Source organism: Vipera ursinii (genome assembly GCF_947247035.1).
Source record: "Vipera ursinii genome assembly, chromosome: 7".
Taxonomy (NCBI): domain Eukaryota; kingdom Metazoa; phylum Chordata; class Lepidosauria; order Squamata; family Viperidae; genus Vipera; species Vipera ursinii.
The window spans coordinates 51,526,499-51,548,506 of record NC_139521.1 but is presented as its reverse complement, the minus strand read 5'-3'; the positions used below and the strand labels follow the sequence as shown (position 1 = coordinate 51,548,506).

The window sequence follows — 22,008 nt, the reverse complement described above, 5'->3', positions numbered from 1 at the left end:
AATTTAACTATTATTGGCTATTAATTTAGTGGATTAATTTTCCTTAATAAAATTATTTGGCTAATCTCTACTGTTTGATAGCCAAAATCAGCTCTTAGTTTATGCTAATTTTATCTAGATTCTGTGGGTTGTAGCTGTTGTGCTGAAGCATCAGTCCTGCAAGTAATACTTGAAGAAGCCTAGATGCCAAACTTTTTTAAGGCAAGCTGTTCAATAAGGCCATATAATTAATGGAAATCAGATTAATTCCATCTTTGTTTTTTATGTGTATTTTATTGATTTTTTAACATCTTTGTTTTTTCTGCTTGTGGCAAGAAATTCTAAAATTGAGGATACAGAAAAGTATAATTTTGCTGCACTGCCTTTCAAAAAAGTTTGAAAACAAATAAACAGGGATTAGAAATAAGAAAAGGTCTGTCATAAAAGCAAATGAATAATTTACAGGCCATGGGCTTTGAGGTGCATCAGATCAGCAGAAATAATGCATTATGAAAAAGGAATTCAGTTTGCTATAAATCTGTCTATCTCAGCAGCTTAAAATAAAACAGTTTTACCCATCTCAGACAACATTAATGTGTTAGTCTCTGCTTCATGTATCAAAAATCATTCTGTGAAAATATCAATATCATTGGTTAATATAAATGAAATTAATTTTTAAAGCTGGCTAAAGGTTGACATATGAAAAATTGCATTACTTTGCAGAAGAGAAATTTCTGTCTTCTAGTGAAATTTCAGGTCAGGAGGGCAAGTAATTTTCACAATCTTCAATGGGAAGCAGTGAAATATGAACTTCATTGTCACCTAGCCCCAAAGCGATAAGATAAAATGAGCTGATACATCATTTGCTGTGGTTTTATCATCTCGTGCAATAATTGGAAGAGAAAACATAAGAGCTTTCTCCCCCCCCCCAATCTTGCCTCCTTACTCAGACTTAAACCATTTTAGTCTGATCAATGCAAAGGTCACACAGCATATTATTTATTTATTTTTAATTCATTGTGCTTGCTAAAATGTCTCGTGAAACATTAAAATAATGAATATAGTTAATTGAGTTTGTCATGTGAAAGTGAATGAGAATGTATATCAAGCTGCAGTGTAAATAGCAAGCAAAAATGTTACGAGGAAATTTTCAGTAAATACATGAATAAACATTTTTCATTTAAGCTTTATTTCAAATAAATGACTATTAATAATTATGACACTTTTTAAACATAATTGTCCTGTTCTCTGTGCTAGACATGTTTGGGAGCTGTTATCTGAACCACAGAAATATTTGTTTTTCTTCTTACAAGGAAAATAATTCACAATTAGGCACAGGACATATTTAATGAATCTGACATTTTCTGATATTCACATGCTACTAATATTCTGGTAATTATTTAATTAGCTTATATAAATTACATTTGCCCAAATTATTATTATTTTCTTCAATGTTGACATAACAAAAAATGTTTGTTAAAAAAAAAGAAAGAAATGGAGCCCACATTCCTAGGTGAAGGAAGTTGACACAACCTCCAGAAACAATATTAAACACAACATAGTTCCTAAAATTTGAATACATATTAGATATTTAGTTATTTACAAATTAAAAATAAAGCCAGTGTATATGGCACAGGTAAAAATTTAAACACCCTTTCAGTTAGTACTTTATTATATCTTCTTGGGCAGAAATAACAGCTTACAAACATTTCCAGTTAAGAGAATTTATATTCATGCATTTAGATTTCCCCCCCAATTTCTTAGAGTGCTCTTGTAGCCCAGAAATTTTCTTGTATCCACTGCATGTTTGAGATCTCTATTTTTAGTAATATTTTTACTAAATATTTAGTAATATTTAAATCTAGCTAGTGTGGAACCAATTTAAAACCGCTGTCTTTCTTTATGGTAAGTACATCATGATTCATTTTGGAGATATACATTGGATCATCATCTTCCTAAATGTCCAATCTCTTTACTCCTAACTTCTGTTTAGTACATGATTCTAAATAGCAGAGATTTTCAATAAGTGAATTCCACTTCATATGTAGATGAAACTTCATGTAGACATTACATCATGTGTTATACTGAAGCATTGTAAGCATTCTTATCTGTTCTTTTAAGAGGACATTGTAAAGGCAGTGCTAGATAAAAGTAATGGCATATTATTACAGGTGTCACTCTTGTGTGCTTATAAAGCTATATTTTAGCATTACAATGGTATTTCAAAAATGTGTATTTAGTTTTTCTACACTGAAGAATGGAATTAAATCATTTAACACCTGAATGCAGTAACTGATCTAAAAAGGAAATGGGATATTTATGAATTAGAGGCAATTTTTATTCTAATGTGTTTGTTTCCAAAATTAGTGATATAGCTGAGTTCAGTTTAGTACCACTTTAGAATAAAGGACTCTTTGAGATTTATTGGTAGCTAAAGCTCTAAGTCAGGCATGTCAAACTGCTGGCCCACATGATGTTGCAAGTTTGACATGCTTGCTCTAAGTCATAGTTTATTTATTTATTTTTTTAAAACTGTGGTTTATGTCAAGGGTCCCCAACTCCCGGTCCACAGCCCAGTGCCAGTCTGCGACCTATTTGGAACCAGGCTGCAGAAGTGGGCATGTGCACACACGCAAAATCATCCTCCCTACCCCCTACCCTCCTACTGCCGCCTCTGCCGGTTCACCAAGCCAGAAAGATTGGAGATCACTGGTTTATATGATTGGTTTGGCTTATCGAAGCATACTTCATAAGGACTGAAGTTATATTAATTTAATTTAATTTAATAACATTTATATACCGCCCTTCTCCCTGAGGACTCAGGGCGGTTCACAGGGCAGAATAAAATAGTGAATACAAACATTAAAAAAGATTAAACAAATTGCCCTAATTAAAACAGTATAAATACAACACTAAAAACCCCCAGAAAAGTTAAAAAAACAAAAATAAAATAACCCCAACACTCCCCCTCAGGCTAGGCCGGCTTGTACAAACAGAAATGTCTTAAGATCGCGACGAAAGGAGCGAAGATCGGGCGCCATCCGGAGCTCAACCGGTAGCTGATTCCACAGCTCCGGAGCGCCCACAGAGAAGGATCTCCCCCTGGGGGCCACCAATCGACATTCTCTGATCGGTGGCACCCTGAGGAGGCCCTCTCTGTGGGAACGCACAGGGCGCAGGGAGCTTGATGCCGGCAGCAGATGTTCCCTGAGGTACTCCGGCCCCATGCCATGGAGTGCTTTAAATACCGTTACCAGTACCTTGAATCTCACCCGGAAGACAACTGGCAACCAATGCAGCTCACGGAGCAGAGGCGTAACGTGGGAGTATCGGGAGACTCCCAACACCACTCTCGCGGCTGCATTCTGTACCAGTTGGAGCTTCCGAGTAGTCCTCAAGGGCAGCCCCATGTAGAGAGCGTTGCAGTAGTCCAGACGAGAGGACACGAGCGCATGAGTGACCGTGCATAAATCGTCCCGGCTAAGATAGGGCCGCAACTGACGCACCAGGCGAACCTGTGCGAAGGCCCCCCTAGTCACGGCTCCTATATGGTCTTCCAAAGTGAGCCGTGAATCTAGGAGGACCCCCAAGTTGCGAGCCCTATCTACGGGGGGTAATAGTTCACCCCCCATAACTAGAGGTGGAATGTCCGAATAAACCCGGGACGAAGGTATGCAAAGCCACTCAGTCTTGTCGGGGTTGAGCTGGAGTCTGTTCCTCCCCATCCAGACCCGAACCGCCTCCAGGCAACGGGACATCACGTTGAGGGCATCACTGGGGTGGTTTGGGGTCGAAAAGAAAAGTTGGGTATCATCAGCGTACTGATGGTACCCAACTCCAAAGCCACGAATGATCTCACCCAGCGGCTTCATGTAGATGTTGAACAGGAGAGGCGAGAGGACCGACCCCTGAGGAACTCCACAAATGAGAGACCTCGCGGTCGACCTCTGCCCCCCTGCCAACACCGACTGCGAACGTCCCAAGAGATAGGAGGAGAACCACTGTAAAACTGTGCCTCCCACTCCCAATCCCCTGAGACGCCGCAGCAAGATACCATGGTCGATGGTATCGAAAGCCGCCGAGAGGTCTAATAGGACTAGGACAGAGGAATGCCCCCTGTCCCGAGCCCTCCAGAGATCATTCACCAGCGCGACCAATGCCGTCTCCGTGCTGTACCCGGGCCTGAAACCCGATTGGTACGGGTCTAGATAATCCGCTTCATCCAGGACCAAAGGGAGCTGATGCGCCACCACACTCTCAACAACCCTCGCAAGAAAGCGAAGGTTGGAGACAGGACGAAAGTTGTTCAATACAGCCGGGTCCAGGGCAGGCTTCTTGAGGAGAGGCCTCACCACCGCCTCCTTCAAGACGGCGGGGAAGATACCCTCACTCAAAGAGGCCGATATAACTGCCTGGAACCAGCTGCGTGTCCTCTCCCGGGCTGCATAAACCAGCCAGGAAGGGCACGGGTCCAGTAAACATGTGGTGGCGCTAGCATGCCAAGTCAGTAATTGTTTTCAGGCCACATATAATTTTGATGCCCAAGATGTGAAAAACTAAAGCTAACAATTAAAATGTTAGAAATACAATTAATTCATCACATTTTTTATATTTTGACAAAAATACTTGTTATGAGTAGTAGGCAGTGAGGGAAGGATACAGGAGTGACTTGGATGTCTGCTTGCAAAGTAGGGCTGGCTGGGGACACTGGTAGTTGACAGGTGAGCCCTCTTCCTTCCTGGAAACAGTTGGTGATATGCTGAGGTAGGAACAGGGGGTTCAGCTTTCTTCATGGTTCATTGCTATCTTTGTACCTTTGGCAGGTAATTCTGCAGGTCAGCCGAGGAGGAGGAGAAATGATTTCCAACACTCTTGCCAGCTTCCACAAGCAACCTCAGTGGGGAAGTTGGCAGAAACTTGGAAGTTGTTCATGCTCCTGCTTTTTTTTTTACTGCCTGTGGTCATTTTGTTTCTTTGTTTAAATAAAGAAATACTTTTGAAAGGTTGACCCAGTGGGTCATAGGTTCTCTAGTGCAGGGGTCCCCAACTGCAGTCCATGGACCAGTACCAGGCCGTGGCATGCCAGCAACTGGTCCACACAAACAAGCAATGGCCCATTCGTGGAATGCAGGCAGCTTAAAAAACCTCTCTATGGAATTGGTCCCTGGTGCCCAAAAGGTTGGGGACCTCTGCTCTAGTGTGTCACATGCTGTCTGGTGTTACCTAAAATTTGATCTGTTCTTCATCCAATTCCTAAAACTAGATAAAGAAAACCCAATTAAACAAACAAGTCAAAAACGTTATACTTGTTCATTTATTTGAGGAAATTATTCAATATGCGCATGTCAACCCAAAACATAGAAATCAACGCAAAACACACAAACAATTGAAAACACACAAGTCATATGACTAAAAAATTCTTATAGAAGTGTCATGGAAGGACCTGAAGCAAGTAATTCATCAATGTATTTGATTTGAAACCGTTCTGTAAGGGAGAATGGGGTAAAATTCCTCCAAGCCAATGTGGAGGATTGATGAGCAATTATTGGAAATGTTTAGTTGCAGTTATTCTTGCCCAATGGGAGCACCCCAGTTACCAAAAGCCGTGATTAACATACTTTTGTCATGTAATATAGCTATTTTTATCAATAAATAAAGGAACAATATAATGTGTTTGTCTTATTTGTTTCAGTGGGTCTCTATCAGTTTTAGAAGTTGTGTGGAAAACATACCACATTTTAGACCATCTTTATGCAGAAATATTAAAAATTCAAAAAGGTTCACAAACTTTTATATACTACTGTCCATGTATTTTTATAATATTAAAAAATGGGTAATATATTTTTCAGTTAAAATCACATACCTTTATATTAGCACTAACTTAATATATTTTCTGGAACTTTTCATTTAAAATGTTCATCTGTTAAAATCTTGCATTAGTTATTAATTTCTTCCTAGAAGTTGATGGCTATAGGTAGAAGTGAAGTTGTGCCCTCAAACATTGATATATCTGTCCAGTACAAGAAAAAACTACTCCTTTTCAATGACTAGTGGGAATTAAATGTAAAATAATATACAACACAACATTTAATAAAGGGTTCCATATGAACGAAATATGCAGGGTTCCTGAATTTGGTATAGTATGCTAAAAATAAGCTTTCAGATTAGAAAAATACAATTTAAACAAGAAAGGAGATAAAATTTTCCAAGACATACTCCAAGATAAAAGATTAGCTGAAAGGGAGTATGTGTGTATATCTTAGAAACTAATATGCCTAGTGTGATAACACAATAGTGGTGGTAATGATGTAGTTTCCATGGCAACTGGTTCACTGGAGGGCTAGACCTCTGTCTAGGGTGCTGTCAGTATGTGTGGAGTTTCCAAGGAAGAAAGTCCCAAAGAAGGTTTGCTTCACTTAATCCAGTTTTAATTGAACTCCAGAGACTTTGAAGTGAATCTACAGACAAGGCAGATACCATTCCAGCAAGGAATGAAGGCCTGTTTTAGCTGCCACCAGACTCCTAACTTTTTCTAGTTAATGCTTCAGAAATTGCTTATAGAAGCTTTTTTTGACTATCTGAAGTTATATTTAAGGTTCTATTCAAAGAAAAATTGTAATTATAACCATGATTTATCATTTAATATTAGGTAAGAACTGTTGTTACATTTTTAATGATTAGCTACTAATTGAATAATCCAGAATATTAACTAAAGGAATGAAAGTTATATTTGTACAGACTTGGATTGCAGAGCTTGGTCTTGGATACAGAATTATAGATGTCAAATATTTCCTTTTGCCTTGTAATATTTAATGATACAATATGCTAGAATACCTTTATTCTGGTCAGTTGGTGACAGTATACTGCATTGTGGAACTGTAAAGTAGGGTTAATGTAATTGTTTTATATTTTTAGAGGTAACTATGGAAGAGTAGGAGAAGCCATTTATCTTCCATAATGTTTACTTTTGTACTGAATACTAGAAGTGAGGCAACTTTGAAAAACAAATTGTAATAAAATATATGGAAGAAGAAAGTATTTTTCAGGAAGAAATAAACTCTGGATGGAGGGATGGGTGGGACAAATTTTCTCCTGGTAAGATTCAGCAGGTTGAAGTAATTTCCCCCCCCCAGGAGTATATAATGGAAAAGAGTAAATCAAAACCCAGATGGGATACAGATTAGAGCAGGGGTCTTCAAACTTGGCCCTTTTATGACTTGTGGACTTCAACTCCCAGAATTCCTCAGCCAGGCTCGCTGGCTGAGGAATTCTGGGAGTTGAAGTCCACAAGTCATAAAAGGGCCAAGTTTGAAGACCCCTGGATTAGAGTATTGAGCTAGGTCCAGAGAATCCCAGTTGTGTTTATATTTACAGGATTATTCTTATCTCATCCTAAATAACCTTAGAGGTACAGTATTGAAATACTCTGTATGTGTCACCTTGAGTTCCAGATTAAAATAGTATAATAGTTGTTAGCAATAATAGTATTTACAGAACAGTAATGGTTTCTGCCCTTGTTTTGCTATTTAGTTCATGTTTCCTCATCTTAGCGGTTACCTATTTTTTATGTGAACATAAATTAATTATATATAAATGATTTTCAGTTTTGTTTGGTTCTTAAACTGTGTGGTTTAAGTTTTTATCATTGTGAAACTTTATGGTTGATGAAAAGAAACCTTCCCTCACTAGACTACCAGAGTAGCAATGTAGACTGAAGTCTGTTCCATAGACAGTGGAACCAACCATGTAGAATGAGGAGCTGATGAATGGACCTTTTTGGAATTTCTCTCTGGAAAAGGCAGGGATTGCACATAAGGGCTCCAGACAAGAAGACCATAAGAACTTTGGGAGCTGAAGGATTTCCAACTTTGCTCAAACCACATTTTCAAAAAGACACTTGGTTCATATATTTCCTCTCTTAATCACTTCTGTAAATAGCTTATTAAGAGCTTCTTGGATATTAGGAATCTTCATTACACCAGGTAACTCTCCTGCAATGCTTGGTGAAAGAATATTTATGCAAATTTAAGAACTTACAATTTTTTAAAATTCAGGAATAAATAGAAAAAGGGTGACTAGAACATTGGGTTTAGAAAGCTTTAAACAAGGGGCTGGATGGATTTGAAATAAGATTTGAAATTTGAAATTAAGTATAAGAAATCTTCCCATAGGAAAATTTTATTTTTATCCTGTCTTTATTATTTTTATAAACAACTGAAAGTGGTGAACATAACTAATAATCTTCTCTCTTCATATTTTCCCCAGAACACCAACTCTGTGAGATGAATTGGGCTGAGAGATAGTGACTGGCCAAAGTTGCCCAGGCAGCTTTCATGCCTAAAATGGGATTAGAACTCACAGTCTCCCACTTTCTAGCCTGGTACCTTAACCACTAGACAAACTGTTTATTAGGAAAAAAACATTAGATGGGATTTTGAAAGTTAGACACTAAAGGGAATTAAAAAGAACTAACGATTATAACTAAAAGAGAAGAGACCCATTAATAGAGAATGGAGCAAGATACTGTAACTTTGGAAGAATTCAAGGAAACCTCCATTTAAAAGCTACTTTTAAAACTGTCCAATCATAAAACTGCATTTAAAAGTGGTTGTAAAAGAGGAACAGATTTTACTGGATAAGATTAGTACTAAGACTGATTTGAATGTGGATTTAAAAATTAAAGCTTACAAAAATGATAGGGAAAAGATTATTAGTAGGTCTCTACTCTTTTAATTATAATCTTTAATTCTTTTTTATATTATATAAAACTGGCTAATGTCTTAATTAATTAAAAGAACTATACAAATAACAAACCAGAACAGTCATTTGGATAACTTTTTTCTTTTGGATTTAAAAAAAACCAGATTAATACATCTCTTTTGTAAGTTCAAAATAAGAAAGTTATCCAAATCACTTTTCTGGTTTTGAAGGAGAGAAAATGAAAAGAAATCAAGTTCTGGGATACTATTTAAAGGAATTAAAGATCAAGATCATTAAAAACAGGAAAGGAATATGGTTTATTTGATCAAAGTTAAAATATATATGTTGTTTCTGGTAACTCTTCATGACTTTTGCTGATTAGGACTGAATGATGAGATTTTCAGAATTTTTTTAGAGATAAGAGATATGGGAAGAAGATAACCTTTGTTGTAATATCAAAGAAAGTGAAAAGTTAAAAAAAAATCTTTGTACTAATACTTGTGAAATTTGGCTTATCTGAAACCAGTTGGCTTATTTGATCAAGGTTAAAATATATACTGTATGTTGTTACTAATAACTTTTTATGGACTTTTGCTGATTAGGATTGTAGGATCAAACTTGAAGAATTAGTTTATAGATAAGAGTAGAAATTTAGGAAGAAGATGATATATGAAGAAGAAATCCTTTATTGTAATATCAGAGAAGGTGATATGTTATTGAAATTGTTTGTTCATGCTTGATGAAGGGAGAAATTATATTTTATCTTTTTATTTATTATATTGGTTATCGGGGGTTTTTGCTCTGCATTTTTTATATTTTTCTTAGTTTGTATTAATTTTATATCTTTTAAACTGTAAATTTTAATAAAAATTATTGCAAAGAAAGAAAGAAACTGTTCCACATTCTTGAGTAGTGGTACTGATTCATTTGAATTGATCATGCTTCTCTTCTTAATTTTGAGTATAAAATAACTAAAGATAAACAGGCAGGGTATATATTTACTGTACACCTTTTCATAAATCAGTGAAGCAATTGCTTATTTTAAAAATGTATCTTATATTTGTTTTTATCAGATACTTGCATATACGGATGGACTGCATGGGAAATGGCTGTTTTCAGAGATTCGATCAGTATTTTCTCGACGCTATCTATTGCAGAATACAGCATTGGAAATCTTTATGGCTAACAGAGGTAATTCTGGAAATGAGATCTTTTACGAGTTTGAAGTATCTATTCATTCGCTTACCATGTAAGATTACAATTTCCTAATAAATACCAGTCAGAAATGTTGAAATTTCTATGACTTTCACACATGAAGGGAATGCAAGCCCATCCAGAATTTTTTTTTAAAAAAACCCAACAGAAAATCTCCAGATCCAGGAGCCTTAACACCCATAGCATCTAGCTAGGACAGGGGTAGGGATGTATTATCAGGATACCTATGATATTTAATACTGTGTTAATGAATGACCTTATCCAGCAAGTTTACATAGATGGTAAATAGAAGCAGAGGCAGTGTAAAGACATGAGGGACCTCTCAAAGTAAAGGATTAGATCTTTTCCCTCCTATCAAGAACTGGACCTGGAGAAAGGGAGAGAACCACCACGATACTCCTCTTATTTCCCGCCCGCCCCCCAAAGTTGTCCAGAAGGATACCTTGTTTAATGATACCAAAAGCCCCTGAAAAGATCAAGAAGGGCCTGGCTGGGTCCTGAACTTTAATGATAATCTACATATGGAAATATTAATGTACAAGATGTTTCCCACCAATGAATGCCTAAAATGCTAAGATAGGAAGGAGCACTGATTGATTTATCATACAGGTCCAACAATCAAAATTCTCAGACGTCTTTGGTTTGTGGAAATTCTCAGTTAAGGCATAGTCACAGGGAACAGTTGTTACTACTACAACCTTCATCACAATATAGCAAGAATAGCAAGGCTTCCTGCATTATAATCTGAGAAAGTTCAAAGTAATAAATGGCAAAGTGATAGACAACATAAATGCATTATGAGAATAAAGATGTGGGAAGGAGAAAAAGTAATCTCTCCACAGAAAATGCATCTGAAATATAGAAATGTAGCATGTTCTGCATTTCTAGATCATCAACAGTATCAAAAGAAACTAAAAAGTGGACATTAGTGATTGCCCATTTTGGTAACTTTTTCATGTCTCAGATTTAAATTGCTTGTATGCCTCCTGGAACCTTCTCAATTTTAGCTGTTAACTTCAAGTGCTTCTTATAAAGGCATATTAAATAAGATTTTTTGTTATTTACCTCCAAAATGCCTCATTATTTTATGTTGTATATTCAGTTATAAGTACTTTAGAAAAATCAACAAATTTAATTTGGAACTTAGTTTACAAAACCTGGATTCTTTAATGAATTTTTTATATGCCAGCTTTCATAACATAATGATAAAGATAACTTAGCGCTTGGTAAATTCTTTTGTCCAAATGATAACATGACAATTCATTTTATGGAAAGTGAGCACTGTGTTGTTAACACTGTAACATTGTGTTGGGATAATGTCTTAAAAAATGCATTGCGTTTTCACTATTCTGTTATATGATTTATTATCCAAGAACCACTGTGTAAATAACAGTGAATAATGTCTAAATGTTTCTTGTACATAGTTGCTGTCAAGTTCAACTTTCCGGATGCTGCAACTGTAAAAAAAGTAATCAATTGTTTACCTCGTGTTGGAATTGGAACTAGTTTTGGTTTGCCTCAAACCAGGTATATTAACACTAACTCTTGAGAACAATTTCAGCTGACAATGTTGCAATATAGAGTTGAAATGTAGAAAGCAAATAGCCAAAGTCAGGAATAAGGTTCAAAATCTAGGAAAAGAAAGCAGTCCCTTAAAAAAAAAATTTTTAGTTGGTAACAGCAGACTGTGCCTTATACTTTGGCATACTAAGCTATGATTTATTTTATTTGTTTTTGACTTCTTGGTGTGAATCCAGTTAGCTACTGTTTATTCAGTAAACCGGTTAAACAAACAATAGTTTTATGTAATCTGTGACCAATCTTGAAGTCTATTAGATTCTAGAAAAAGAAATGATAATTGGTGTTTGCTAATATAAGTTATAATGATGTACATAATTAACAGAATGAATAATAATATTAAAATAAAGAATCTATAATATAATTAATGTATATCTGATCACCAGAAGAAAGCAAAACCCAAAAGTATATATATTATTTCAACATAATATGTGCATTTGTTCTCTCTGGATTGATAGGAGAAGAAGCAGAGGACCAGGCATTTACACTTTTATTATGCTTCAAATTGGATTCTTGCATAGGGCAGGGTATTATACTCACAAATATTCCCTTCCACTTTGAAAATTCTATAATTTATTAATATAAAGTGGCAAATTAGTTGAACACAGTATTTTGGAATCATTTAATCATTACAGTGAACGCTTTGTTCATATAAACAGACTATCGGGTGACATTAGTGGAGAAATATCAGTGTAAACGAGACTATGCATGCATATAATCTTCAAATATTTTTCTAGAAAACATGTTTTCTGAGTTCTGTGTTTATGGTATGTTTATTCTGAAGCTAGCTTTGTATAAGTCAGAAAATCCTATAGAAATGGTTAATCTGGCAGTGAAATTCTAGGATTCCAAGAGTTGAGCGTTAACATCCATTTAATTATTATTGGAACTCTCACTGAAGAGCAGTAGTTAAGCACTTTAAATGTATGATACGTATCATAAATAGATATTATATTATGATGATAGTTAAATATATTTTGGACTAATTGCTATATTAAAGCACATCAAAACAATTTCTAAACTATGCAATACAAAAGAATGAATAAAAAGGTGATATATATATATATATATATATATATGTGTAAATTACTAACAAAGAATTAAAGGGAAACTGAGATGCATTTCTGACTTATTAGTCGTCATCAGCCAGCCATACCCTTCTGAGATTCGAACCATGGGCTGATTGCATATGAGGCAGTGTTATTTGCCTCTAAGCCACAAGGTCTCTCTCGCTCTGTTAGCTTTTTTTCTGCAAGGGAAGATATGTTTCAAATGTTAACTCTTTAGATTACCTTGCTAGGCCCCAAACATGGGGCAAATCTTTATTTCCTGCTTTCAGCCTATCTTGAAGGCTATCGAACAGGCAGTAGTCACACCGGACAATTCCTATATTTGTGTAAATTACTAACAAAGAATTAAAGGGAAACTGAGATGCATTTCTGACTTATTAGTCGTCATCAGCCAGCCATACCCTTCTGAGATTCGAACCATGGGCTGATTGCATATGAGGCAGTGTTATTTGCCTCTAAGCCACAAGGTCTCTCTCGCTCTGTTAGCTTTTTTTCTGCAAGGGAAGATATGTTTCAAATGTTAACTCTTTAGATTACCTTGCTAGGCCCCAAACATGGGGCAAATCTTTATTTCCTGTTTTCAGCCTATCTTGAAGGCTATCGAACAGGCAGTAGTCACACCGGACAATTCCTATATTTGTGTAAATTACTAACAAAGAATTAAAGGGAAACTGAGATGCATTTCTGACTTATTAGTCGTCATCAGCCAGCCATACCCTTCTGAGATTCGAACCATGGGCTGATTGCATATGAGGCAGTGTTATTTGCCTCTAAGCCACAAGGTCTCTCTCGCTCTGTTAGCTTTTTTTCTGCAAGGGAAGATATGTTTCAAATGTTAACTCTTTAGATTACCTTGCTAGGCCCCAAACATGGGGCAAATCTTTATTTCCTGTTTTCAGCCTATCTTGAAGGCTATCGAACAGGCAGTAGTCACACCGGACAATTCCTATATTTGTGTAAATTACTAACAAAGAATTAAAGGGAAACTGAGATGCATTTCTGACTTATTAGTCGTCATCAGCCAGCCATACCCTTCTGAGATTCGAACCATGGGCTGATTGCATATGAGGCAGTGTTATTTGCCTCTAAGCCACAAGGTCTCTCTCGCTCTGTTAGCTTTTTTTCTCTGCAAGGGAAGATATGTTTCAAATGTTAACTCTTTAGATTACCTTGCTAGGCCCCAAACATGGGGCAAATCTTTATTTCCTGTTTTCAGCCTATCTTGAAGGCTATCGAACAGGCAGTAGTCACACCGGACAATTCCTATATTTGTGTAAATTACTAACAAAGAATTAAAGGGAAACTGAGATGCATTTCTGACTTATTAGTCGTCATCAGCCAGCCAAGATAGGCTGAAAACAGGAAATAAAGATTTGCCCCATGTTTGGGGCCTAGCAAGGTAATCTAAAGAGTTAACATTTGAAACATATCTTCCCTTGCAGAAAAAAAGCTAACAGAGCGAGAGAGACCTTGTGGCTTAGAGGCAAATAACACTGCCTCATATGCAATCAGCCCATGGTTCGAATCTCAGAAGGGTATGGCTGGCTGATGACGACTAATAAGTCAGAAATGCATCTCAGTTTCCCTTTAATTCTTTGTTAGTAATTTACACAAATATAGGAATTGTCCGGTGTGACTACTGCCTGTTCGATAGCCTTCAAGATAGGCTGAAAACAGGAAATAAAGATTTGCCCCATGTTTGGGGCCTAGCAAGGTAATCTAAAGAGTTAACATTTGAAACATATCTTCCCTTGCAGAAAAAAAGCTAACAGAGCGAGAGAGACCTTGTGGCTTAGAGGCAAATAACACTGCCTCATATGCAATCAGCCCATGGTTCGAATCTCAGAAGGGTATGGCTGGCTGATGACGACTAATAAGTCAGAAATGCATCTCAGTTTCCCTTTAATTCTTTGTTAGTAATTTACACAAATATAGGAATTGTCCGGTGTGACTACTGCCTGTTCGATAGCCTTCAAGATAGGCTGAAAACAGGAAATAAAGATTTGCCCCATGTTTGGGGCCTAGCAAGGTAATCTAAAGAGTTAACATTTGAAACATATCTTCCCTTGCAGAAAAAAAGCTAACAGAGCGAGAGAGACCTTGTGGCTTAGAGGCAAATAACACTGCCTCATATGCAATCAGCCCATGGTTCGAATCTCAGAAGGGTATGGCTGGCTGATGACGACTAATAAGTCAGAAATGCATCTCAGTTTCCCTTTAATTCTTTGTTAGTAATTTACACAAATATAGGAATTGTCCGGTGTGACTACTGCCTGTTCGATAGCCTTCAAGATAGGCTGAAAACAGGAAATAAAGATTTGCCCCATGTTTGGGGCCTAGCAAGGTAATCTAAAGAGTTAACATTTGAAACATATCTTCCCTTGCAGAAAAAAAGCTAACAGAGCGAGAGAGACCTTGTGGCTTAGAGGCAAATAACACTGCCTCATATGCAATCAGCCCATGGTTCGAATCTCAGAAGGGTATGGCTGGCTGATGACGACTAATAAGTCAGAAATGCATCTCAGTTTCCCTTTAATTCTTTGTTAGTAATTTACACAAATATAGGAATTGTCCGGTGTGACTACTGCCTGTTCGATAGCCTTCAAGATAGGCTGAAAACAGGAAATAAAGATTTGCCCCATGTTTGGGGCCTAGCAAGGTAATCTAAAGAGTTAACATTTGAAACATATATATATATATATATATATATATATATATATATATATATATATATATATATATATATATATATATATATATATATATATATATATATATATATATATATATATATATAATAAAAAGGTGAGGGGAAAAAGAAAGAGAAAAACATATTATTTATCCAAGGCTCATAAGGAAAGGACCTGTCTAAACAAAGATTTGTTGGCTTCTCAGAAGCTGAGATAGTAAAAGCTTTATGAACCTTCTCCTCAGAGTCTCTTGGAGTAGAGGCACAAATCTAGAAAAGGCCTGTTACAAGTGACTGCAAGTTGATACTCTTTCATTCTAAGTGTCCTCAACAGAACTCTCCCAATTATCTCTGTGGTATATTTTTGTTCCAGATTGCTTAGTGACTTAAGCTGACATGTCTTTAAACTTTTATATTTCAGACGTATTTCTATGGCCACTCCACGTCAAATCTTTAAAGCTTCAAATATGACTCAGCGATGGCAACACAGAGAGATTTCAAACTTTGAATATCTTATGTTTCTTAATACCATTGCAGGTAATAACGGAAATCCCTTAAAGACAATTAATTTGAACAAATTTGGCATAGTATTTTCTGAAAATTAATTAGAAGAATTTGAGTCTCTCTCTTTTTAAATAAATGCTCTTGCTCTTGCTTGTTACTGGTATTTCTTAACATTTATAATCCCTGTACATTATTTAATCACTTATTTTTCAACATTTATCTGCCTCCCAGTTCATAAAACTCCAGGTGGTTTGCAATAATATAAAAATACAGAAATCAATCACTTGAATCCAAACTCAGTGTTAAATATAAATGATAAAATGGCAGCCCATCAGCATATAAGTCAATGAAAAACCTTTAAAAACATCTGAGATATTCCCGATTAAATAATATTGTTCTTACCAGGTGAAAATATCAGTAGGGTGATGCAGGGCATACCCTGTGTCTTTAGTTATAGTGCATGTCATATTTATTTCTTGATATACCAAGAAGTCTACACTGATTATTGTTAATTCAATATTATTTTCAGTATTATATTCATTTAATTTGCAACTTTTCGTTAGTTAACTATTTTTAACAAGATGACTTCCTGTATCATTGGTCAGTTTACTAAGAAACGTAGAAAAGGTTACATTCTCCATATGACTTCTGCAGTACAACCTTGTAGCTTCACATTAATTCCTTAGTTTAAATTGTCTTTCATAAGAATTCATTATTTCAGTCTTAAAAATATGGAATTTTTAAAAGACAGATGGTAAATGAGAACTCTTGTCTATATTTTATTTCCTAAAGTTGGATTTATTCCAATAAGGTTTAGTAAAGTTTTCTTTAACTTTGTGCCTGCAAAAAAAATAATAATAATCATTGCTCTTTCTCACCAGGGCGTACATACAATGATTTAAACCAGTATCCAGTATTTCCTTGGGTGATCACTAACTATGAATCAGAAGAGTTGGACCTTACACTTCCAAGTAATTTCCGAGATTTGTCAAAGGTACTTTAATTTTTTTAAACTGAGTATACATAAAATCCTTGGCACCCTCTGAACATGATTATTTGTTTGCAGATGTTTCATTACTCACCTATGGGGTTTGCCCCTTGTTTATACCTTGAGCCATGGTGGCACAGTGGTTAGAATGCACTTATTGTTGGCTAACACTGCTCAGTGCCAGGAGTTTGATCCTGTCTGGCTCAAGGTTGATTCAGCCTTCCATCCTTCCAAGGTAAAATGAGGACCCAGATTGTCAGGTGCAATATGCTGATTTCATTTGTAAGCCATTTAGAGAGTGCTGTAAAGCACTATGAAGTGTGCTGTCTAAGTGTTATTACTATTGCTATTATATATAGTAACTTTATTTATTTATCACAATTTTAAACTGCCTATCACCCTCAAAGATAATAGACAATAAAAAAGTTAAGGAAACAAAAAAAAAAACAAAAAAAACCACAAAAAACCCAGAATATATATCCTCTCCAGCAGCCAATGCTCAAATAAGCATAGATTAACACCAGGCAAATAATCAAGCAGAAAACACTAATGCAGGAATCACCGAGGGAAACCCGTGCCTCCACAAAACTGGCAGATGAGAGCTTCAAGGATTCCACAGTTAAAGTTATAGAATTCACTTCTACAAGAAATAAATGATGTCTGTGAACATGAATGCTATAAACTAGAAGGGAGCAAATTGAGAATTAAGCTTTCAATAACTGTTCAGCATGATATAGTATTTAGTAATATAATTTAGTATTATAAATATTATTTATATTAGTAATATAAATTAGTATTATTTTGTTGCAGAATAAAGAGTGAGAAGAGACCCTTGTGCTAGAATCAGGTTGGCCAATTTAGATGACTGGTTAGGCCTTTGGGTCTGATTAGCAGCTCTTGTTTTGTTCTAGGCATGCTGTTGTACTGAAGCCAAACTAATTGTTTCCAAACTAATTTTTATAAGTTTTATTTTTTATTTATTTATTAATTTTATATGCTGTCTGTCTTACTGTTGAAAGACTCTTGGTGGTTAAAGGTTACCTGTATGATACAAAAATTCTGTAACAATAGAAAAAAGTTGATAACTAAGCTTTTGGTCTGAGAAGTGAGCTTTCATTCTCATCCTATAACTCGAACTGAAATGTTTTTGGAGTTTGCCCCCATTCCTTTATTTTGCTGGTATTGGTTGTTATTTATATAGTGTTTTAATTTTGGCTTTAATCCTTGTTTGTGCCTAGAGTCTCTATATTGTGTGATAACGGCTATTGTGAATAAACAAATCAATAAACAAACCAGTAGATAATGCTGTCTAGTCTAGTCTAACATAATTTGTATGTTTAATTTATTAAAAAGAAGTAAGTATCTGCTTTAATTGAACTGCCTTGTTTGTCATATTTTCAATCGTGCCGAGGAGTTTGGTCAACATCTGTCGGATAAAATCGCTCGGATTCGGACCGGTTTGGACTCCAGCTGGGCAGAGTCTGATGATCAGGACACGGGCGGTCTTGTCAATGTTATCTGGGAGGAGTTCGATTCTGTGACCCCTGATGAAGTGGACAGGATTATGGGGAAGCTGAGTTCCACCACATGCTTATTGGACCCGTGCCCTTCTTGGCTGGTTTACGCAGCTAGGGAGAGGACACGAGGCTGGCTCCAGGCGGTTATATCTGCTTCTTTGAGTGAGGGTTATTTCCCCACCGTCTTGAAGGAGGTGGTGGTGAGACCTCTCCTCAAGAAGCCTGCCTTGGACCCAGCTGTATTGAACAACTTCCGTCCAGTCTCCAACCTTCGCTTTCTTGCGAAGGTTGTTGAGAGTGTGGTGGCGCATCAGCTCCCTCTGGTCCTGGATGAAGCGGATTATCTGGACCCTTACCAATCGGGTTTCAGGCCCGGGCACAGCACGGAGACGGCATTGGTCGCTCTGGTGAATGATCTCTGGAGGGCTCGGGATAGGGGGCATTCCTCTGTCCTAGTCCTATTAGACCTCTCGGCGGCTTTTGATACCATCGACCATGGTATCCTGCTGCAGCGTCTCAGGGGATTGGGAGTGGGAGGCACGGTTTTTCAGTGGTTCTCCTCCTATCTCCTGGGACGCTCGCAGTCGGTGTTGGCAGGGGGGCAGAGGTCGACCCCTAGGACTCTCGCTTGTGGAGTTCCTCAGGGGTCGGTCCTCTCGCCTCTCCTGTTCAACATCTATATGAAGCCGCTGGGTGAGATCATTCATGGTTTTGGAGTTGGGTATCATCAATATGCTGATGATACCCAACTTTTTATTTCGACCCCAAACCACCCCAGTGATGCCCTCGCTGTGATGTCCCGTTGCCTGGAGGCGGTTCGGGTCTGGATGGGGAGGAACAGACTTCAACTCAACCCTGACAAGACTGAGTGGCTGTACATTCCGGCTTCCCGAGACACCTGGGATGTTCCACCTCTTTCTATGGGGGGTGAGCTTTTACCCCCTGTGGATAGGGCTCGCAACTTGGGAGTCCTCCTAGATTCACGACTCACTTTGGAGGATCACATAGTGGCCGTGACTAGGGGGGCTTTTGCCCAGGTTCGCCTGGTGCGCCAGTTGCGGCCCTATCTGGATCGGGAGGCCTTGTGTACGGTCACTCATGCGCTCGTGACCTCTCGCCTAGACTACTGTAACGCTCTCTACATGGGACTTCCCTTGAAGACTACTCGGAGGCTCCAACTGGTACAGAATGCGGCCGCGAGAGTTGTCTTGGGAGTTTCCCGGTACTCCCATGTTACACCTTTGCTCCGTGAGCTGCATTGGTTGCCAGTTGTCTTCCGGGTAAGGTTCAAGGTTTTGGTTATGATCTTTAAGTCCCTACATGGCATGGGTCCGCGATACCTCGAGGACCACCTGCTGCCGGCGTCGACTCCCCTCCGCCCTGTGCGCGCCCACAGAGAGGGCCTCCTCAGGGTGCCTCCTGTCAAGGAATGTCGACTGGTGGCCCCCAGGGGGAGGGCCTTCTCTGTGGGTGCTCCGGCGTTATGGAATCAACTGCCGGTCGAGCTCCGGATGGCATCAGACCTCCGATCCTTCCGTCGCGGGTTGAAGACCCATTTATTTGAACTAGCGGGTCTGGCCTGATGGGGGTACTTGGGTTTTTTATTGGTTTGTTTTAGTATTCTGGTTTTAACTTGGGCATTAATTTAATTATTTTTTAATGTTTGTATTGGTGTTTATATTTATGCCCTGTGAACCGCCCTGAGTCCCTTTGGGAGAAGGGCGGTATAAAAATCTCAATAAATTAAAATTAAAATTAAATTAAATTTACTATTTCCCTCTCCATGTAGAATTGTTAACAATATAGCCATGTCCTGTTTTTAGGGGCATGTAAGCTTCATGGACTGAAGAATTATCTATTCCAGAAGGCAAATGACACTATATTTTAGTAGTTGGTACTATAATATGATAGCAATGCCTACATTTTGGTTTATTACTGCTACCGTCATCCAGGCTATACGTGCACATGGAAGTGAGGATTTGCATTTTTTCAATATGCATCTAAACTTAAGACAACTATAAAAAAAATTAGTAACTTTTTACCACGTCTTAATTTACAACCAATGAGCATTCCATATTCCATATCTTATCTAACAAACTAATCTATAAAGCATCATCATTTCAATCCTGGTATCAGCAAAAGTCCATTAAGGGTTGCCAGAAATAACAATATATTTTGACTTTGATCAAATAAACCAACTTTATATTCTTTCCTTTTACTTCTAACAATCTTCATCTATAGCCCATTCAAATAATGTCATAGATCTTGATTCTTTTCATTTCTTTTTTAACCCTTCTCACAAGATTTAAGAAACCTATTTTGTAAATGCAATACTAAAGAATGACTCAGGTCACTCTTTTGGTCTACTCACTGTGTCTTCATTATTTGCTCACTTTTTGCAGAGCCACTCTGCTGTTTCTTCCTCTGTATATCCATATGTGAGTGTCAGGACCCACCCCAATCCACATCTTAGGAAAATAAAGAACTCTTGGAGCCAGGACTTGTCCAAAAGGAGTTTTTACTAGGACATGATTGGTTGTGGAAATACAAGACAGGATCTGGCATTGTGTTACACTTTGATACTTTATAAAGAGTTCCCAGTTCAACCCCCTCCCCTCAAACCCATTTGGTCAGACCCACATCAATTTAACTTAGGTGTCAAACCCTTTCATGGGAAAGAGGGATCTTCCCGTGTCTTTATGACTATTGCCTCCTTCCTTTTCAGATTCAAATGGAGATACAAACCAGATCTCCTTCTCCCTTCCCTCCCTTTGTTGTCCTCAGTTCGAAAGGCTTTCCCTGGTCTTTGAAGACAGCCTACAGGCAGGCTGAATAACCATCTTCTCTTCTCCCCTCGGGAAAATGGCAGAATTCAGGGAGGCGTGTAATATTTTAGATATACATTTATGAATGGGATATAAATGGATTCTGACAGTTAGCTAATGGGACTTGTGAGCTAATGTCCAACCCAAGTATAAGGTACCTAGCTGAAGAAAGGTTCAGCATAGAGCATTTTGCTAATTAATATAACTATCCATAAATATTCTTGTTGTTTTGTTTTTTTTCCATTCTGCTGAATAGGACTAAGTTTTAAATGAAATTTAGGATATATCTAAAACTAACAGACTTGATATTGACAAATAGACATAATAGAACACTATAATAGAACATAGTTTATAAAGATAGTTGCTATTCTTAAATTATGAACAATTGCACAATTTAAAAAATATTTTGGGGTATATAAAATTTAATGTCTAAAATCTGTAAATATGGCTGAATTTAAATTATAGCATGAGTTAATCTTATGAAGTTCATATTTTTATTTTTTTTTAAATTAAAATATCATCTCTGCATGCCACAGTTGCTTCTAGCACCTTGGATAAATTTCAGAAGCAGCTTCCATGGCAACAAAGTTAAAGAACCTACAGTTCTGCAAACAATTCCTTGGTTTATAATCACCAAATAGTACTGAACTTTTCCAACTGGATTTTTAGTTCTTAAAATCATAGCATTATCTCTATCATTTTGAAACCTTTCCATAATAATATCTTTGTTAGGATAGTTATTGGCCAAGAATGTGATTTAGTTGACTTAAAAATACAATCGCTCCTTTATTCTGATTTAACTTTGAAATCTTGTTTTAAGCAACAAAACGGAATCAAAACAATTGAAATTCTTGTTGTTTAAAATTATTCTGTCCCTGATTATTACATCTTACAAACATTGGAAGAGTACTTCCAGTGGCTTTTTCTCCTTTGGTTTGAGTGT

General features: G+C 37.2%; 1 protein-coding gene across 2 annotated transcripts in view; it reads left to right on the top strand.

Moving 5' to 3' along the window:
- The window catches only part of LRBA (LPS responsive beige-like anchor protein), a 370,314-nt gene that overhangs the window by 245,213 nt on the left and 103,093 nt on the right, over positions 1 to 22,008 (top strand). For both annotated transcript variants that reach the window (XM_083367801.1, XM_083367800.1), the window contains exons 41-44: positions 9,753 to 9,870; positions 11,319 to 11,421; positions 15,653 to 15,768; positions 16,617 to 16,729. In XM_083367801.1, the coding sequence (XP_083223927.1) occupies positions 9,753 to 9,870; positions 11,319 to 11,421; positions 15,653 to 15,768; positions 16,617 to 16,729 (450 nt within the window). The remainder of the gene's footprint in view (positions 1 to 9,752; positions 9,871 to 11,318; positions 11,422 to 15,652; positions 15,769 to 16,616; positions 16,730 to 22,008) is intronic.